At 42.1% G+C, this 17,821-nt stretch overlaps 4 protein-coding genes across 6 annotated transcripts in view; 3 read left to right on the top strand and 1 right to left on the bottom strand.

Annotated features, from left to right (window-relative positions):
* Nucleotides 1-17,821, bottom strand: part of LOC106610073 (zinc finger protein 214) — an 844,054-nt gene that overhangs the window by 223,657 nt on the left and 602,576 nt on the right. The window lies entirely within an intron of this gene.
* The window catches only part of LOC106610081 (zinc finger and SCAN domain-containing protein 2), a 482,712-nt gene that overhangs the window by 367,720 nt on the left and 97,171 nt on the right, over nucleotides 1-17,821 (top strand). The window lies entirely within an intron of this gene.
* Nucleotides 1-17,821, top strand: part of LOC106610126 (oocyte zinc finger protein XlCOF8.4) — a 32,090-nt gene that overhangs the window by 7,621 nt on the left and 6,648 nt on the right. The window lies entirely within an intron of this gene.
* Nucleotides 6,578-16,013, top strand: LOC123723799 (zinc finger protein 19). Its single transcript, XM_045723178.1, has 3 exons — nucleotides 6,578-7,059; nucleotides 13,576-13,706; nucleotides 13,906-16,013. The coding sequence occupies exons 1-3, from the start codon at nucleotides 6,783-6,785 to the stop codon at nucleotides 15,175-15,177; spliced, it is 1,680 nt and encodes a 559-aa protein (XP_045579134.1). The 5' UTR covers nucleotides 6,578-6,782; the 3' UTR covers nucleotides 15,178-16,013.

Genomic DNA, 17,821 nt, shown 5'->3' with positions numbered 1-17,821 from the left:
ACACACACACTATATGATACATTCATTAAACATAAGAATGAGTGTACGTTTTTGCCACAACCCGGCTCGTGGGAAGTGTCAAAGAGCTCTAATATGGCCAGGGCACAAATAATAATCAGTAATTTTGCTCTTTATTTAGCCATCTTACATATAAAACCTTATTTGTTCATCAAAAATTGTGAATAACTCACCACAGGTTAATGAGAAGGATGTGCTGGAAAGGATGCACATAGCTCTGCAATGTTGGGTTGTATTGGAGAGTCTCAGTCTTAAATAATTTTCCACACACAGTCTGTACCTGTATTTAGTTTTCATGCTAGTGAGGGCCAAGAATCCACTCTCACATCATGTCAGGTATGCGTAAATGGCTGTATGGGAGTCAGGCACAGGAGGGCAGATATTGGGTAGCAAACGGAGCCTTTAATTTTGGCGAACCAAAAACACACAGCACAACGAACACGAAATACAATACGGGTTGACATAACCCAACGTAACCAGTCTAACGTGCGCATACATAAAACAATAAACAATCCCACACAAAGACATGGGGAGAACAGAGGGTTAAATACACAACAAGTGATTGAGGGGATTGAAACCAGGTGTGAGGAAAACAAGACAAAACAAATGGAAAATGAAAAGTGGATCGATGATGGCTAGAAGACCGGCGACGCCGACCGCCAAGCGCCGCCCGAACAAGGAGAGGACCCGACTTCGGCGGAAGTCGTGACACATAGGTACGTGGTTGCAAAGGGCAACAGTGACTTAACAGCACGATTTGCCAAGGCAGGATACTCTGAGCGCAGCCCAATCCAGAAATCTGGGAGTGGCTTCTGATTAAATTACATTTTCACAGGACCACTTGTTGCAATTTTGATGAGGCTCTCTTGTTCAGATATCAGTAAGTGGACTGGAGCCAGGGCATGAAAGGGAAAATTAATTCAGTTGTTTGTGTCATCCGTTTCTGGAAAGTACCAGCGTAATTGCGCACCCAACTAACTCAGGTGCTTCGCTATATCACATTTGACATTGTCCGTAAGCTTGAGTTCATTTGCACACAAAAAGTCATACAATGATGTAAGGACCTGTGTGTTGTCCTTGTTAATGCAGACGAAGAAGAGCTCCAACTTCTTAATCATAGCCTCAATTTTGTCCCGCACATTGAATATAGTTGCGGAGAGTCACTGTAATCCTAGATTCAGATCATTCAGGCGAGAAAAAACATCACCGAGATAGGCCAGTCAAGTGAGAAACTCATCATGGAAGTGGTCAGACAAGTGAAAATTATGGTCAGTAAAGAAAACTTTAAGCTTGCCTCTCAATTTAAAAAAATGTGTCAATACTTTGCCCCTTGATAACCAGTGCACTTCTGTATGTTGTAAAAGTGTTACATGGTTGCTGCCCATATCATTGCATAATGCAGAAAATACAAACGATTTCAGGGGCTTTGCTTTAACAAAGTTAACCATTTTCATTGTAGTGTCCAAAACGTCTTTCAAGCTGTCAGGCATTCCCTTGGCAGCAAGAGCCTCTTGGTTGATGCTGCAGTGTACCCAAGTGGCGTTGGGAGCAACTGCTTGCACGTGTGTTACCACTCCACTATGTCTCCCTGTCATGGCTTTTGCGCCATCAGTACAGATGCCAACACATCTTGACCACCAAAGTCCATTTGATGTCACAAAGCTGTCCAGTACTTTAAAAATATCCTCTCCTGTTGTCTTAGTTTCCAGTAGTTTGCAGAAGAGGATGTCTTCGTTAACTGACTCCCCATAAACGTAACGGACATATACCAGGAGCTGTGCCAGGCCCGCCATGTCTGTTGACTCATCCAGCTGTAACGCATATAATTCACTGGCTTGTATGCGAAGCAGTAATTGTTTCAAAACATCTCCTGCCATGTCACTGATGCGTTGTGAAACAGTGTTGTTTGATCGAGGCATTGTCTGTATAGTTTTTTGGGCCTTTTCCCCCAGCATTGTCCCAGCCATATCCACGGCAACAGGAAGAATTAAGTCCTCCACAATAGTATGGGTCTTGCCTGTCCTAGCCACTCGGTAGCTCAACATATAAGACGCTTCTAGCCCCTTCTTATTAATGGTATCTGTTGCTTTTATACGTCTTACTAATCGAAAGTCGTCTTAATTCTTGCTCCAAAAACTCCTGTGGCTTATTTTTCAAATTGGCATGTTTTGTTTCAAAATGTCTGCGCAGGGTGGTGTAATCGAGTTGTGAGATAGTACTTTTGTACATATAACACACTGTGGCTGAGGAAAGGCACTACTCCCAATATAAGGGAACCCCAAATAAATGTAGTTCTTATCTTATTTGCGCCTCTTCAATGGTCCAACGTCCCTGTCTGTTGTTCAGCTGCATCAGATTCACAACTGTCAGTGTCCATGCTAGCTGAGCTAACAACAAATGTAGAATTACTGATGCTAGCATTGGATGTGCTCGTGGAAGCAAAACAACTTGTGTTGTCGACAGGTACAGGTCGTAGCAGTACTACTAGTAGAGCTGGTATGTGTCTCTATGGACGCGGGCCTTACTTTTTTTAACCATTAATAAATTTTTGAGCAAAGGGAATAAGCAGCAGCTACGTTTGGCTACATACGGACCGTTAGTGGAATTCCCGCGAGAGAGTACGGTTAATGTGATTGGATGTTAATCATTTGACTAGGCTACCTGTATTTGACATTGTGTTATTTCGCTGAACACTAGATGGTTTCATTTAATTTTTTGGCAGTGAAATGAGGCTACTCAGGCGATAAAAAACCTCACCCAAATGTATAGCCCCGTTGAAAAATCAACTGTTAGAAAATGATTTTATAAAAAAAAAAGTGTGAATCACATTTTTATTTGGCGGACCTATCGACAGCATTGCGCGTACAGTTGAAGTCGGAAGTTTACATACACTTAGGTTGGAGTCATTAAAACTCATTTTTCAACCATTCCACAAATTTCTTGTTAACAAACTATAGTTTTGGCAAGTCGGTTAGGACATCTACTTTGTGCATGACACAAGTAATTTTTCCAACAATTGTTTACAGACAGATTATTTCACTTATAATTCACTGTATCACAATTCCAGTGGGTCAGAAGTTTACATACACTAAGTTGACTGTGCCTTTAAACAGCTTGGGAAATTCCAGAAAATTATGTCATGGCTTTAGAAGCTTCTGATAGGCTAATTGACATCATTTGAGTCAATTGGAGGTGTACCTGTGGATGTATTTCAAGGCCTACCTTCAAACTCAGTGCCTTTTGCTTGACATCATGGGAAAATCAAAAGAAATCAGCCAAGACCTCAGAAAAAAATTTGTAGACCTCCACAAGTCTGGTTCATCCTTGGGAGCAATTTCCAAACGCCTGAAGGTACCACGTTCATCTGTACAAACAATAGTACGCAAGTATAAACACCATGGGACCACGCAGCTGTCATACCGCTCAGGAAGGAGACGTTCTGTCTCCTAGAAATGAACGTACTTTGGTGCGAAAAGTGCAAATCAATCCTAGAACAACAGCAAAGGACATTGTGCAGATGCTGGAGGAAACAGGTACAAAAGTATCTATATCCACAGTAACCTGAAAAGCCGCTCAGCAAGGAAGAAGCCACTGCTCCATACCACCATATAAAAGCCAGACTACGGTTAACAACTGCACATGGGGACAAAAATCGTACTTTTTGGGGAAATGTCCTCTGGTCTGATGAAACAAAAATAGAACAGTTTGGCCATAATGACCATTGTTATGTTTGGAGGCAAAAGGGGGAGGCTTGCGAGCCAAAGAACACCATACCAACCGTGAAGCTCGGGGGTGGCAGCATCATGTTGTGGGGGTGCTTTGCTGCAGGAGGGTCTGGTGCACTTCACAAAATAGATCGCATCATGAGAAAGGAAAATTATGTGAATATATTGAAGCAACATCTCAAGACATCAGTCAGGAAGTTAAAGCTTGGTCGCAAATGGGTCTTCTAAATGGACAATGACCCCAAGCATACTTTCAAAGTTGTGGAAAAATGGCTTAAGGACAAGAAAGTCAAGGTATTGCAGTGGCCATCACAAAGCCCTGACCTCATCCTATAGAAAATGTGTGGGCAGAACTGAAAAAGCATGTAAGAGCAAGGAGGCCTACAAACCTGACTCAGTTACACCAGCTCTGTCAGGAGGAATGGGCCAAAACGTATTGTGGGAAGCTTGTGGAAGGCTGCCCGAAACGTTTGACCGAAGTAAAACAATTTAAAGGCAATGCTACCAAATACTATTTGAGTGTATGTAAACTTCTGACCCACTGGGAATGTGATGAAAGAAATAGAAGCTGAAATAAATCATTCTCTCTACTATTATTCTGACATTTCATATTCTGAAAATAAAGTGGTGATCCTAAAAATTGAATTTTTACTAGGATTAAATGTCAGGAATTGTGAAAAACTGAGTTTAAATGCATTTGGCTAAGGTTTATATAAACCTCCTTGTTCGAGCGGTGCTCGGCGGTCGACGTCACCGGCCTTCTAGCCATCGCCAATCCACTTTTCATTTTCCATTTGTTTTGTCTTCTACACACCTGGTTTCAGTTCCCCCATTACATGTTCATTATTTTACCCTCTGGTTTCTCCCATGTTTGTGTGCGTGTTTGTTCTATTGTTCAGGCTGTTACTGACCGCTGGTATTTTGTTGCCGGGTTTTGTTATTACGCCCATTCATTTTGTGGTACCGGTATTTTTCTCGCACCGCAGTACTGTGCTTATACTGGTGTTATCTTGTATTAAATACCTTGTCCACGCATCTCAGCTCTCCTGCACTTTACTCCTTTCACCAGTTACCCACAGCCTTGACAATTTGGGACTTTTTCCACCACTGGGAGGTAGAGACTGTGGAGCATGTCCTGTTATATTGCAAGCGGTATGCTGAGGAAAGCAGGATATTTTTCTGTTAGCTGGCTGAGTTGGGTGTAACCACATTTTCGCTTGTAACTACACTACATGACCAAAAGTATGTGGACGCCTGCTCGTCGAACATCTCATTCCAAAATCATCAGCATTCATTTGGTTTTGGCCCTTCCCTTTGCTGCTATAACAGCCTCCTCTCTTCTTGGAAGGCTATCCACTAGATGTTGTAACATTGCTGTGGGGACTTGCTTCCATTCAGCCACAAGAGCATTAGTGAGGTCGGGCACTGATGTTGGGCGATTAGGCCTGGCTCGCAGTCAGTTTTCCAATTCCTCACAAAGGTTTTAATATGGGGTTGAGGTCAGGGCTCTGTGCTGGCCAGTCAAGTTCTTCCACACCGATCTCAACAAATAATTTCTGTATGGACCTCGCTGTGTGCATGGGGGCATTGTCATGCTGAAACAGGAAAGGGCCTTCCCCAAACTGTTGCCACAAAGTTGGAAGCACAGAGTCTCATGATGTTAACATCTTTGTCTTTTCAAATACGGACAATCGACTCTTCGAAAACACAGTGAAGCGAGTTCAAAGGTCGTGCGCACCAAAACATTAGAGTGCACTAGGCTGCACCCTCGTTCTGAATAGCCGTACTTCTTCATTTCTCTAAAGAAAAACATCAACCAATTTCTAAAGACTGTTGACATCTAGTGGAAGCAATAGGAACTGCAACCAAGTGCCACAGAAATCTTGGTTCCCATAGAAAACCAATTGAAAACACAGTGAACTCAACAACAACAACAAAAATCCTGGATGGTTTGTCCTCTGGGTTTTGCCTGCCAAATAAGTTCTGTTATACTCACAGACATTATTTTAACAGTTTTAGAAACGTTAGAGTGTTTTCTATCCAAATCCAAATCTAAATTATATGCATATCCTAGCTTCTGGGCCTGAGTAGCAGGCAGTTTACTTTGGGCACGCTTTTCATCCGGACGTGAAAATACTGCCCCCTATCCCAATCAGGCTAGCTAATTAGCAATAGCACCCTTTTGCATGTGAGCTAGCTAATTGCTTACAATGAGGGAATCTTATTTGGACAAATTTGCCTACTTGAGCAGTAAGCCTAGGTTTATATGTACAGTTATGTAATCAATTTGATCGTTGATGTTCTGTGTTTCTTCAATGTATGCCTTGTTGTGTTTGGCTGGCTCTAAATGTGTATCGTTGATGCCGATGGCCATTCCCTAAGTTACACATAGCGAGTCTACACAGCCTACACATAGTATATACAATAATGAAATGAAATGCCTATTGCTTATTTCATGCCTTTCTAATTATCGTGCCTTTTATGTCTATGCGTATTTTCTTTGATGTATAGAGACACATTAGTGTGTTATTGGAGGGCGAGAGTCCCAAAATTAAAAAATGCAGCAGCAGTCGACTTCATCACTGCCCCTTCTGCACATATAAGGCTGAACAATATATGGCCAACAACCACATCAAAGGTCATGCTTCAGTGAGGCATTGAGGTACAATTTATTTCTTTGTTTATTGAATATATTTGACATTCACGTTTTTTTTGCCTTATTTTTTCAGTTACATCAGTGTATTTAATTACATTTTTATAACTTGTTACTTTACTGTTATTCCTATCTTTCAGAGTTAACAATCATAAGGTGTTGCTTCAGTTGTAGAAATGCGACTGTCAGGGGTGAGCTTTTAGGCACAACACCGGAAACAGACAAGTAAACGGAAGTGAACAAGACTTAGAACAACTTCCACGTTAGCGGTTTTATTTAGACGTTTTAACATCCTGGAACTCAAAATCAGATTAATTTAACTGCACATTATCACCCCATGTAGTGTTTAGTTCGAGTTGGAGGCAGGATTTGTTTGCTAGCTAACAATGGCTAACTGTATGATTTTTCACACTCAAATAGCCTCCATCTTGGAGGTTCTAGCGAATGCAGCCGTGGCAGAGATCTGTAAACTCGTAGACGACGACTATACAGTGTTTCGTTTGGAAATAATGCAAAGCCAGAAAGAAAACAGGACATTGCGGAGAAAACTACTGGAATCGAAAGTGGCACGGGAGCGCGCAGAAAGGACAACGCGAGAGCGCGTCCTCGCCAGTCGTCCCAGTAGTGTCAAGATTGTCGAACGATACAGAGGAATGGCAAGAGGTACATTTAGTCGAAGGACGAGGATGCATGGCCTGTCGCTGTTCATAGCGTAGTGCCTGTCACCTCGTTCACCAATGCAGATATGTTCAGATGTGTTACCCAGAATTATGTCAGTATATTGTATATAGAACAAGTAGAATCGGACAGTCGCTTTAAAAACAAAAAACAATTTAACAAAAACAAATGTAGGGATCTGGCAGTTCTTGGGCGATGGTCTTCCACAGCTTTGATAGGCAGTTTAGAAAGGTATTATCTTGAGAGGGAGCATACAGTGCATTCGGAAAGTATTCAGACCCCTTGACTTTTTCCACATTTTGTTACATTACAGCCTTATTTTAAAATGTATTTAATTAACTTTTTTCCTCATCAATCTACACACAATACCCCATAATGACTAGCGAAAACAGGTTTTTAATATTTTTTGCAAATGTATAAAAAATATAACAGAAATACCTTATTTACTTAAGTATTCAGACCCTTTGCTATGAGACTTGAAATTAAGCTCAGGTGCTTCCTGTTTCTAGTGATCATGCTTGAGATGTTTCAATATGATTGGAGTCTATCTGTGGTAAATTCAATTGATTGGACATGATTTGGAAAGGCACACACTTGTCAGTGAAAGGCACATGACAGCCCACTTGGAGTTTTCCAAAAGACACCTAAAGTCTCTCAGACCATGAGAAACAAGATTCTCTGGTCTGATGAAACCAAGATTGAACTCTTTGTCCTGAATGCCAAGTGTTGCATCTGGAGGAAACATGACACCCTCCCTACGGTGATGCATGGTGGTGGCAGCATCATGCTGTGGGGATGTTTTTCAGTGGCAGGGACTTGGAGACTAGTCAGGATTGAGGGAAAGATGAACAGAGCAAAGTAAAGAGATCCTTGAAGAAAACCTGCTCCAAAGTGTTCAGGACCTCAGACTGCGGCGAAGGTTCACCTTCCAACAGGACAACGACCCTAGCACACAGCCAAGACAAGGCAGGAGTTGCTTCGGGACAATGTCCTTGAGTGGCCCAGCCAGAGCCCGGACTTAAACCCACTCGAACATCTCTGGAGAGACCTGAAAATAGCTGGGCAGCGACACTCCCCATCCAACCTGACAGATCTTGAGAGGATCTGCAGAGAAGAATGGGAGAAACTCCCCGAATACAGGTGTGCCAAGCTTGTAGCGTCATATCCAAGAAGACTTGAAGCTGTAATTGCTGCCAAAGGTGTTCCAACAAAGTACTGAGTAAAGGGCCTGAATATGTATGTTAATGTGACAGCAGTTATTTTTAAAACATTTGCCAGCATTTCTAAAAACCTGTTTTGTCTTTGTCATTATGGGGTAGATTGATGACGGGAAAAAACAAATTAATCCATTTTAGAATAAGGCTGTAACATAACAAAATGTGGAAAAAGTCAAGGGGTCTGAATACTTTCTGAATTCACTGTAGGTAGTACAGCCAGGCTGGGCAGCGTGGTAGAGACAATACAATATTTACTAAGATCTCTGCATAGGATGGTCCAAGTCGGTTTTAGATAGAACACCTGCCTGTGGGGAAAACAACCTATGGTTACCTACATTGCCTTCAGAAAGTATTCATACCCCTTGACTTATTCCACATTTTGTTGTGTTACAGGCTGAATTCAAAATGGATTAAAAATATTTTTTTTCTCAACCATCTACACATAATACCCCGTAATGATAAAGTTGTAACATGTTATTTCCAATTTGTTGCACATTTTTTGATAATGAAATACAGAAATGTCTAAGTTACATAAGTATTCACACCTCTGAGTCTCCTTTGGCAGCAATTAGAACTGTGAATCTTTGAGTAAGTCTCTAAGAGCTTTCCACACCTGTATTGTGCAACATTTGCCCATTATTCTTTTCAAAATTCTTCAAGCTCTGTCAAATTGGTAGTTGATCATTGCTAGACAACCCTTTTAAGGTCTTGCCATAGATTTTCTAGTAGATTGAAATCAAAACTGTAACTCGGCCACTCAGGAACATTCACTGTCTTCTTGGTAAGCAACTCCAGTCTAGATTTGGCCTTGTGTTTTAGGTTATTGTCCAGCTGAATGGTGAATTAGTCTCCCAGTGTCTGGTGGAAAGCAGGCTGAACGAGGTTCTCCTCTAGGATTTTGCCTGTGCTTAGCTCCATTATGTTTCTTTTTTATCCTGAAAAACTCCCCAGCCCTTAATGATTACAAGCATACCCATAACATGATGCAGCCACCACTATGTTTGAAAATATGGAGAGTGGTACTCAGTAATGTGTTGTTGGATTTGTCCCAAACATAACACTTTGTATTGAGGACAAAAAGTTAATAGCTTTGCCATTTATTTTGCACTATTACTTCAGTGCCTTGTTGCAAACAGGATGCATGTTTTTGAATATTTTTATTCTGTACAGGCTTCCTTCTTTTCACTCTGTCAGTTAGGTTAGTATTGTGGACTAACTACAATGTTTTTCATCCATCCTCAGTTTTCTCCCATCACAACCATTAAACGCTGTAACTGTTTTAAAGTCACAATTGGCCTCATGGTGAAATCCCTGAGCGTTTTTTTTCCTCCGGCAACTGACTTAGGAAGGACACCTGTATCTTTAAAGTGGCTGGGTGTTTAAATTACAAATCTACATTTAAGAAAAGTGCATTTAAAAAATGTATTTTTAACATTGCCTGCTTCAGACTGTTCTCACTATGTAATGTTTTAGGGCTTCCCTCATGTCCTTTTTCATGATGTGCTAGCAGCCATTTAGTGGAGTGAGTGCTAGCTTGCTATCGACCAGAACATTAAGCTAGCCAAGAGCAACAACACAAACAAATAGACTATACACCTACAAGTAGTGAGTGGAGTTACAAATGGACTATACTAAACAAGTTAGATGTCTTACATGTGATTAATCAATCAAATGTATTTGTAAAGCTCTTTTTACATGAGCCAATGTCACAAAGTGCAATACAGAAACCCACCCTAAAACCCCAAACAGCAAGCAAGCAATGCAGATGTAGAAGCATGGTGGCTAGGAAAAACTCCCTAGAAAGGCAGGAACTTAGGAAGAAACCTAGAGGAACCAGGCTCTGAGGGGTGGCCAGTCCTCTTCTGCCTGTGCTGGGTTGAGATTATAACAGTACATGGCCAAGATGTTCAAACGTTCATAGATGACCAGCAGGGTCAATAATAATAATCAGTGGTTGTAGAGGGTGCAACAGGTCAGCACACTCAAGTTCTTTAATTCTATATATCTTGGCACATTCATGAAAATAGTAATGGCCTCTAAAACTTCAAAGCTGCATACTGGAGCCTATTCCAACTAAACTACTGAAAGAGCTGCTTCCTGTGCTTGGCCCTCCTATGTTGAACATAATAAAGGGCTTCCTATCAACCAGATGTGTACCAAACTCACTAAAAGTGGCAGTAATAAAGCCTCTCTTTAAAAAGACAAACCTTGACCAAGAAAATATAAAAAAACGAATTGGCCTAGATCGAATTTCCCATTCCTCTCAGAAATGCTAGAAAAAGCTGTTGCGCAGCAACTCACTGCCTTCCTGAAGACAAACAATGTATACGAAACACTTCAGTCTGGTTTCAGACCCCATTATTGCACTGAGACTGCATTTGTGAAGGTGGTAAATTACCTTTTAATGGCCTCAGACCAAGGCTCTGCATCTGTCCTCGTGCTCCTAGACCTTAGTGTTGCTTTTGACACCATCGATCATGACATTCTTTTGGAAAGATTGGATACCCAAATTGGTCTACATGGACAAGTTCTGGCCTGGTTTAGATCTTATCTGTCGGAAAGATATCAGTTTGTCTCTGTGGATGGTGTGTCTGACAAATCAACTGTACGTTTCGGTGTTCCTCAAGGTTCCGTTTTAGGACCACTATTGTTTTCACTATATATTTTACCTCTTGGTGATGTCATTCGGAAACATGATGTTAACTTTCACTGCTATGCGGACGATACACAGCTGTACATTTTGATGAAACATGGTGAAGCCCCAAAATTGCCCTCCCTGGAAGCCTGTGTTTCAGACATAAGGAAGGGGATGGCAGCAAAGACTATTTCAAGGAAAACCTTTTCCATCTACGTAACATTACAAAAATAAGAAACTTTCAGTCCAAAAATGATGCAGTAAGGTTAATCCATGCTTCTGTCACTTCTAGATTAGACTACTGCAATGCTCTACTTTCTGGCTACCCGGATAAAGCACTAAATAAACTTAAGTTAGTGCTAAACAAATTTGATCATATTACTCCAGTGCTAGCCTCTCTACATTGACTTCCTGTTAAGGCTAGGGCTGATTTCAAGGTTTTACTGTCAACCTACAAAGCATTACATGGGCTTGCTCCTATCTTTCTTTACGATTTGGTCCTGCCATACATACCTACGTTCGCTATGGTCACAAGATACAGACCTCCTTATTGTCCCTAGAATCTCTCAGCAAACAGCTGGAGGCAGGGCTTTCTCCTATAGAACTCCATTTTTATGGAATGGTCTGCTTATCCATGTGAGAGACGCAGACTCGGTCTCGACCTTTAAGTCTTTATTGAAGACTCATCTCTTCAGTAGGTCCTATCATTGAGTGTAGTCTGGCCCAGGGGTGTGAAGGTGAATGGAGCAACTGGAGCAACGAACCGCACTTGCAACTGCACGATGACGCACGCGCGCAGCCGGTTTGGGTTCCGTGTAACGATTGCGTCTGAAGCTGGACTCACCATAACACGGAACCCAAACCGGCTGCGCGCGTGCGCCATCGTGCATAAATGTATTTTGTATCCCCACACCAAACGCGATCACGACATGCAGGTTAAAATATCAAAACAAACTCTGAACCAATTACATTAATTTGGGGACAGGTCGAAAAGCATTAAACATGTATGGCAATTTAGCTAGCTAGCTTGCACATGCTAGCTAATTTGTCCTGGGATATAAACATTGAGTTGTTATTTTACCTGAAATGCACAAGGTCCTCTACTCCGACAATTAATCCACATATAAAACGGTCAACCGAATCGTTTATAGTCATCTCTCCTCCTTCCATGCTTTTTCATCTTTGAACTTATATGGTGATTGGCAACTAAACTTTCATACTATTACCACGACGACCGGCAAAACAGTTCTTCTTTCAATCACCCACCTGGGTATAACCAATGAGGAGATGGGAGAGGCAGGACTTGCATCGCGATCTGCGACAGAAATAGGAATGACTTCTATTTTAGCCCGTGACAACGCAGACGCTCGTTGGCACGCACTAGCAGTGTGGGTGCAATAATTGAATTAAATGGATTTCTACATTTATTTTGCAACGCTCGCACACGGGACATGTCCGGCCTGGTCAGCATGTTAGGCGATAGTTCTCCTGTATATTATGAATACAGCTACTGCAATTAGATGGCATAATGTTAATGTTGCTACTTTGCTTCGGCTGGTGGAGGTCCTGTAGAACCATGTCCAGATAAAGCGTGCGAGGGGAAAAATACAAATATAAAACAGTTATTAAAAATGTAGAAAGAAAAAACGTAAAGTTTGCAACAAACCGCTCAGCAGCACGTAAACATTACATGTTTTCCACACACTAAGCTTCGTGTAACCTACTTGAGCTCCTGGTCCCCACATTTCCCACGCCGAGTTGCCTAAAGCCAAAGGGCTGTTCTCGCATTTCTCTACGTGGCAGCATTGCGATCCGTAGGTCAGGGTTTTTGACCTAGTTACATGTGCATTGAACAACACAGAAGCTTTTCGGCATGTTTTGTTATTTCTGTGTAACAAAAAAATAGACTACGATGTTGTCTCTTTTACAATAAAGGTGAACGGGAAAGAATGTTTGTTTTCCCACATTTGTGGGCGTGGTCAAGGGGAATTCCTTATTACGTATAATATCCACCCTGGGTATACCTCATAGACAGAGAGGTATGTGTATGCAGTAACTTCCGTGATTAGATTACTTACTTAGTTAGCTAGCTATCTTGTAGTCTGGTTGCTGTCTCTGTTCAGATACTTAATTCCACTCATTGTACTCCAAAGATGTGACAAGGAGTGTAATGTTAGGTAAAACGTCTGGTACGCAGACTAGCTCTCTTGCACAAAGAAACAATATCATTTTCTAACCAGATTCTTGATTTACTGCATTATTTACTGCATTATTTACTAAATGAAAACAATATGATGCATGGAACATAATACATCAATCAGTAAATAGTATATCAAGAAGTTAGGACAAGTGTTACCTTACATCCTTGCCTATTGTAGACGGTGTCAATAGTGGACAATATACCGTTGACAGTGCTTGACTTAAATAGGTACCAGTACTCATTTGGGGTGCAGGTACTGCTTATTTATAGGTGCAGGATCTCCACAATACTTTTGAACTAATATTCTATAAGAGGAACAGGAGTTGAAGCAGTAGAAATTTGATGTGCTGGTACTCGGCTCCGGTGAGCTCCTGCACAAGTCAAGCACTGACGTTGAATATTGACAGTAGCTAACCTAACCGCTGCTTTTACCCCAATCACTCTCTCAGGTGAAGGACATCTCACTGGAGGCCACAGGATCTCTGTGAAGCCAGCAGGACACAATACATGGAGAGATGACCAACCAATCACTGTTGATGAGGGGAGTGGAACCTCAACCCAGCACATTATCATGATAGAGGTTAGTGTAATAGTATTACATAAAAAAGGTGTTACTTTGAAAATCAAATGTGGCCCGTTTATTTCAGAATGCTCCCCTCAGCGATTCACTTACTTACATGTATATCCTCATTTATCTACCATAGGTGAGCTTTGTGAGACTTCACATTATTATCCATTTCAACTAATGTAACGGTAATAACCTCCTCTCTTCTTGTCAGTCTGCAGAGGCTGAAGATCCTGGTGTCAAGCTAGAGAGGTCTGAAGGAGAGGAGGACCCACAGCACAGCAGAGACATCCAAACTGGAACGGCTGAAGCGCCTCGTGTAGCCAGAGAAGACCCCACTGCCCCAGCACAGCCAAGGACCCGACGCAGCATCATGGAGGTCAGTGGAATGTCGAACGCCGTCCTCAAGTCAGAGACAGACACCAAGACTTTAACTGTAACACACAGTCTCTTACACACAGGATGTGACCACAGATCAGACCCAAAGAGACTGGGTTGTCCTCCTGCTCCCGGCTCAGAGTACTTACCAGTATTTCAACAGAGCCAGAGAACGGTTAATTCCCGTGGAGATGGTTATGGTAACTCGTTAGACACTAGTGGTGATGATCCATCTTGTTCTTATGCTACAGAGATGGACCCTGGCAACATATCCTTGGGTTTAGAGACACAAACTGATCTGTCTAGAGGGGACTGGAACCAGTACAGTAGTAGTGTATACTCTGAAGGGTGCCTAAATAAGAAAGGGGAGGGTCTGGTCGTAGATGAAGTGACCATGAAAGTGGAGGGCGACGTTCCTCCCACGTGGAATGCAGATAGTCACCTAGGAGACGGACACTCAGAGGGCAGAGATGTCTTAAATTACAGGGGAAGCTTAGAGACAAATCCAAATGTCACGACCCACTCCCCTTTACACACGTTCAGGGATCATGACCAAGTGTCCACGTCGATGGGGTCTTCTGATTTACACAGCCGTGTCCTTTTCGATCAGGTATTGAACTCAAACGACAGGGCTAAAGCCCAGACTCAGGGAGGGGGAGCCACATCAGGCAATAGTAAAGAGAAACGGTTCCTCTGCATGTTCTGTAACAAAGGCTTCAGCTGCCTCCAGAAGGTGGAGGTCCACCAGAGGATCCACACAGGGGTGAAACCATTCAGCTGTACCCAGTGTCATATGCGCTTCGCCCAGGCTGGCACCCTGAAGAGGCACCAGAGGGTCCACACAGGGGTGAAACCCTTCAGCTGTACCCAGTGTCACATGCGCTTCGCCCAGGCTGGTGACCTGAAGAGGCACCATAGGGTCCACACAGGGGAGAAACCATTCAGCTGCCCCCAGTGTGAGAAGAGATTTACCCGCCAGCACCAGCTGAAGATGCACATGAAGGTCCACACGGGAGAGAGGCCGTTCGCCTGTACGCATTGTGGGAAGAGATTCTCAGATAGGAGCTACCTCAGGATACACCAGCAGAAAAAACATTCCACTCAATAGCTTCTGACATTTAGATGTATTAAATATAAAGATTCATTTTCATTGTTGTCAGCAGAAAAGACCCACTGATGCATTTGGAATAATGCGAGTAGCAGATTTCAGTGTTGAATATTCCTGGGTAGAATATTGCATCCAGACATGTGATATATATTTTAGGCATATTTGTGCCTAAAAAGTCTGTTACATATTGTGTTAGTACTGTGTAGGCCAGGGATGGGCAGCTTTGATGGGGGTGGGGGCCACAAAAAAATCGGAACTAGCCCTAGCCTTTTGGGGGCCCTAAGCTATATTTTGCAAGTAAAGCTATTTTAGCAAAGATAACATTTTTTTTGTTTTAGAGTTAATTTCCTGCAATTCTACACATTTTGCCATGGGGCGTAGAGAAAATGTTGCAATTTTTAAGCAAGCTTTCTACAATTCTACACATTTTTGCCATGAGGTGGATAGAAGATTGCCATTTTTTTAATGTAATTTTATGCAATTCTACCATGATCAATGAGGGCCCCCAGGTCAGTAATTAAATCATGATTACTACAAGTTTGGAAATAATACGCATTTTGCCATAGGGTGGAGACAAATGTTTGCAGTTTTTAATATGATATCTGACGGCCATGATTACCACAAGTTTAGATAGCTTGGGGGGAGGTTAATCCATAGACAAAAGGGTCGCTGCCAGTTGCCCATCCCTGGTGTGGGCTATATGTGACGCGCTCTATCATAATCAGTCGGAAGTCGCAATTACTAATTTGCATATACATTTAGTTTTTGTCCAAATGTAGATTTTTTGCTATTTGGGGGTTTCATCTGGTTTTAACAATACAATGTCTTTGCTTTCATCATCTGTATGTGTTATTGCCAAATTCAGTATAAATATAGTTTTTTATCTTTTAAACGTAGGATGAAACGTAGCAACGGAGCACTTTCCCATCCGTTCGGTGGATGCTAGCTTGTAACACATCAGGCTTTCGAGGCACTAGCGTATCTGCACTATCAAAACCCTCCTCTATTCCGAAATCATGAATGAATTACAAACTAGCTTGCTCGCTATATATTTTGAATCAAGCTACAATAGGCTATTCAATCGGATGATTTTCCTGTTTTCCCAATCAAAGCTACTGTAGTGTATCATCCGCGGGAAAAGGCTACACTCTTGCTCTTCAAAACCCATCATACGTAGTTACACTGTCACTACTGCCTACACCTTAGCTAACTTTGCTTTCAACTGCATTGATGGATTTCCGGGAGAGAGAAATCGCAAGATTTTTAAATAGTAACGTTGTGCTGGGAGCTGGTTCAGACGATCAGTGGCATCAACTTATTGCCGACTACTTTTTGACCCTGCGCCACAGAGCAATGCCATAAGCGACTCAGACAACCTCACTGAAGTCGAGGCCGAGCACCTTGAGGAGGCAACCGAGGAAGACCACCCGTTAATGGTGGATCCATCAATTACGGTGCTTCAGTCGGTCGAGGGGAAATATGTCAGTGGTGCTGGGCAAGAAATTGAAAAGGCTTGCGAGTTCAGATGCACTTGCAAGCCCAATAAAGGGAAGCCGTGATATTTGGTTTTTACCCCCGAGGAGATGGTCAAGAGACGTGACCAGATGAATTCGCCAACTCACCAATGGTAAGTGCTTGCCATTCAAGTAGTACCGGTAGTCAAGTTTATATGGCTGTGGGTGTGTAATGTGTGCATGTTGTCTGTGTCTGTCTATCTGTTAGTGTGTTTGGGTCTGATGAGGCACACGTAGACTGACTAGCTAACTGTTAGTGTTTTAAAGCCAACTGTGTGTGTGTGAGAGTGAGTGAATGTGTGGCTTTGGGGGGAGAGAGTGAAGTGGGGGATGTGTAGCCCATGCAACCTAGCTATGTAGATAGTAACTTATGGGACCTGTGGGTGCTGGTATTTGTCCTAAAGACAGGTTACATAAATGCATGAAATGGCCATCTATAAAGTTATGATATTTCTTTATATCGGACCTGACCCATTTTCACTACTAGTAAAAGTGTGTGTATGTGTGTGTGTGGGATTCACACATGCATTTCAATCTGTACAGGTTGCGTAGTTTGTGTTTTATTGAACGTGTTTATATCACTTTAAAATGTATTGGCTAGAATAGATGACGACAATGACTGAATGTTAAAAAATTATATATTGTTAGTTGTCTTATTTTTCAGATGAAAAACATCTAATGCTCATTGGCAAGATCTCTGGTTCCATGAACCTCTGCAAGGAAACGGTCATCTCGAACCGGAACTAACAAAAAGGAAACATCAGAGGACATATTTCTTTGAGCAAATCTGCAGAGAAACATTCAAGTTCCGACACGCGTAAGTTTTCATTCGAGTAATACAACTTGATGTCCTCTGTTCTTATTGGGGCTGCACCAGTATTAACAAGTTTATGAGGTATTTAAGAAAAGATGAGTAGTAGGCTATATCATGAATAGAAATAAAACAGCTGAGAATACATTGCCTTTCAGCACATTTAAAAGGCATGTTTAAAAATGTCTGAATTTCTACAAAAAACTGACTGCAGTGATAAAGTTCTATAGTTCTAAGGATCGTGGTGAGGCTCCAAGGAAAAAGAGGTGTGGTGGTCGTCTCCGCCAGAAAACAGGTGCTGTCCTACGAGGACACTCAG

The sequence above is a fragment of the Salmo salar genome, chromosome ssa08, assembly GCF_905237065.1.
Source record: "Salmo salar chromosome ssa08, Ssal_v3.1, whole genome shotgun sequence".
Lineage (NCBI taxonomy): Eukaryota > Metazoa > Chordata > Actinopteri > Salmoniformes > Salmonidae > Salmo > Salmo salar.
This window is presented reverse-complemented; position numbering and strand designations above follow the sequence as displayed.